General features: G+C 40.2%; 1 protein-coding gene across 1 annotated transcript in view; it reads right to left on the reverse strand.

The window, feature by feature from the left end:
• Positions 1–1,997, reverse strand: part of dnah6 (dynein, axonemal, heavy chain 6) — a 57,642-nt gene that overhangs the window by 15,673 nt on the left and 39,972 nt on the right. Inside the window, exons 57-59 of the mRNA XM_013914100.1 lie at positions 1,795–1,897; positions 429–609; positions 110–289 (exon numbers count right to left, since the gene is read on the reverse strand). Of these exons, the coding sequence (XP_013769554.1) occupies positions 110–289; positions 429–609; positions 1,795–1,897 (464 nt within the window). The remainder of the gene's footprint in view (positions 1–109; positions 290–428; positions 610–1,794; positions 1,898–1,997) is intronic.

Genomic DNA, 1,997 nt, shown 5'->3' on the forward strand with positions numbered 1-1,997 from the left:
AAAAAAGAAAATAATTACTTTAAATGGGTACTTACACATTTTCATTAAACATTCCTGTACAAGTAGCTTTGTAAATTTGAGAGTAAAGCCCAGCTCTTTTTTCCCTCACGTGTTTAAAGTACTTGAGTGAGAACTGGTACATAGGATCGATCTCCGACAGACTGGCAACGACAAAGTACAAAACAGATCCTCGAGTGGCCACAGGCCTGTAGCGCTCCCTCGCAGAGTTTATCATCAGCTCAGTTGCTTCTGCCTCTTCCAGACGGTGCTTTATGGCCTCTGAAGTCACCTGGAGACAAGAGGATGCAAAAAATCATGGAAATAAACAGGATGAGCATCAGAAAAACAGGAAAGGTTAAAAAAAGGTCATTGCAGGGAATGTTAAATTCAACAACCACAACTCCATATCCATATAGCCTAATCCCTACCTTTGACTCCTGGAGAGTCTGAACTAGCTCCTCGTTGTCAAGTATATTCCCCTTAGAGGTAAAGAGAAGCTTAAGAATGCGGTCTTCAATATCTTTCAGCTGGCTGCGGTCAGCGTTGATGCGCACAATCAGCTCGTTCCTCTGTTCCTCAAGATGCGGACTCTCAAGACGCACCACATCACTTAAAACAGATTGAAAAAAGATTGAATCAAGAGATTCCAGAGATCATTATCAGAAAGGGGGAAAAGGATACATACAATTAGGATACATAAAATTATGTGCAGTATTTCTATCCATTTTTTAAAATGTAGATGGCTTTGTAAATGCTTGTTACTAGAGATAAACGAGACCACTTTTTTATGTCCGATACCGATTCCGATATCATAAATTTGAATATCTGCCGATACCGATATGAATCCGATATAGCGTTTTTTTTAATCAACAAAACTGTTTTTTAAATGAATATCTTGCTGCATTTTATATAAGTTCATACTCAAGTTTTAAAAAACAAGACACTAAAACTATTCTGTTATACTTGTATGCAAAAAATACACTGCACCCAAAATATTTTATAGTTCAGCAACACTGATCAATCTAATAAACTTAAACCTGCACCATCCTTCCTATTCTGGTATTTTAAAGAGTCCTTAGCAGAAATATTAAACAACCTAACTAATAGGGTTGCCAACTCCTAACATAAATCTCCCAGAACCACCCCCCGCCCTCCACCTTGATGCTTAATCGACGTAATCAACTTTAATTTAATGCACCTGTAAAACAAATGCATAAGTTCATAACTTCCCTTCAACTCATTCATGTCACCTAAAAGGTAAACCTGTTTCTCCATCACCTGCTCAGCTCTGATCATTCAGTAAGGACATCTCCTGGTTTCATCTACAAGTTTCCCTCTCACCACATATCCAAGCCGACATCATGACCAGCAGCTTTTACAGCTGTGGCTCCAGCAAACATCAACTGATACTAGAAAGTAATATTAAATAAATTCTAACAACAGCTAATTAAGCTTAAACGTGCTGCTGTTGTTTATCCACTGGTCTCCTCTCTCTGGCACAAAGTGGGCGATAAACAAACAAGAAAGGCAGGATTTGCGACAGAAAAGCCGACCAGCTGATCATTGACCAGTTTCATGTTTGAAGTAGCAACAGGAAGGGGAATGAGAGAAGAAGAATCAGCTTTGCAGCAAGAACAGAATAACTCCAGCTTTGTGTCTTTTTTTCATTCTAGCTTAAGTACGAGACAAATCGCTTCCTTTTGGAACTCCGATGGCCAGTCCAGCTGTGGCTCAATATATCAGTTGTTAAGCTTAACATGGAAATACTATGCAAACATTCAGGGATGAACTTACGCACTTGCTTTACTTCTCTGGGATAGTTTTCGCCGAGATAACATGCCACGGTTTGGAAGCATGTAGCGAGGCTCTACATGCTCCACCAGACCGCCGACAGTTCCTGCAGACAACAGCTGCTCTATCACGTAACACATACTGCTCCGATGCGCCGAGCTGGGTTACGCCAATTAGCGCGTTTGTGAGGTGATTTTGTGATACTT

Source organism: Pundamilia nyererei, unplaced genomic scaffold (assembly GCF_000239375.1).
Source record: "Pundamilia nyererei isolate P.nyererei 1_Seehausen unplaced genomic scaffold, PunNye1.0 scaffold00171, whole genome shotgun sequence".
Classification (NCBI taxonomy): Eukaryota; Metazoa; Chordata; class Actinopteri; order Cichliformes; family Cichlidae; genus Pundamilia; species Pundamilia nyererei.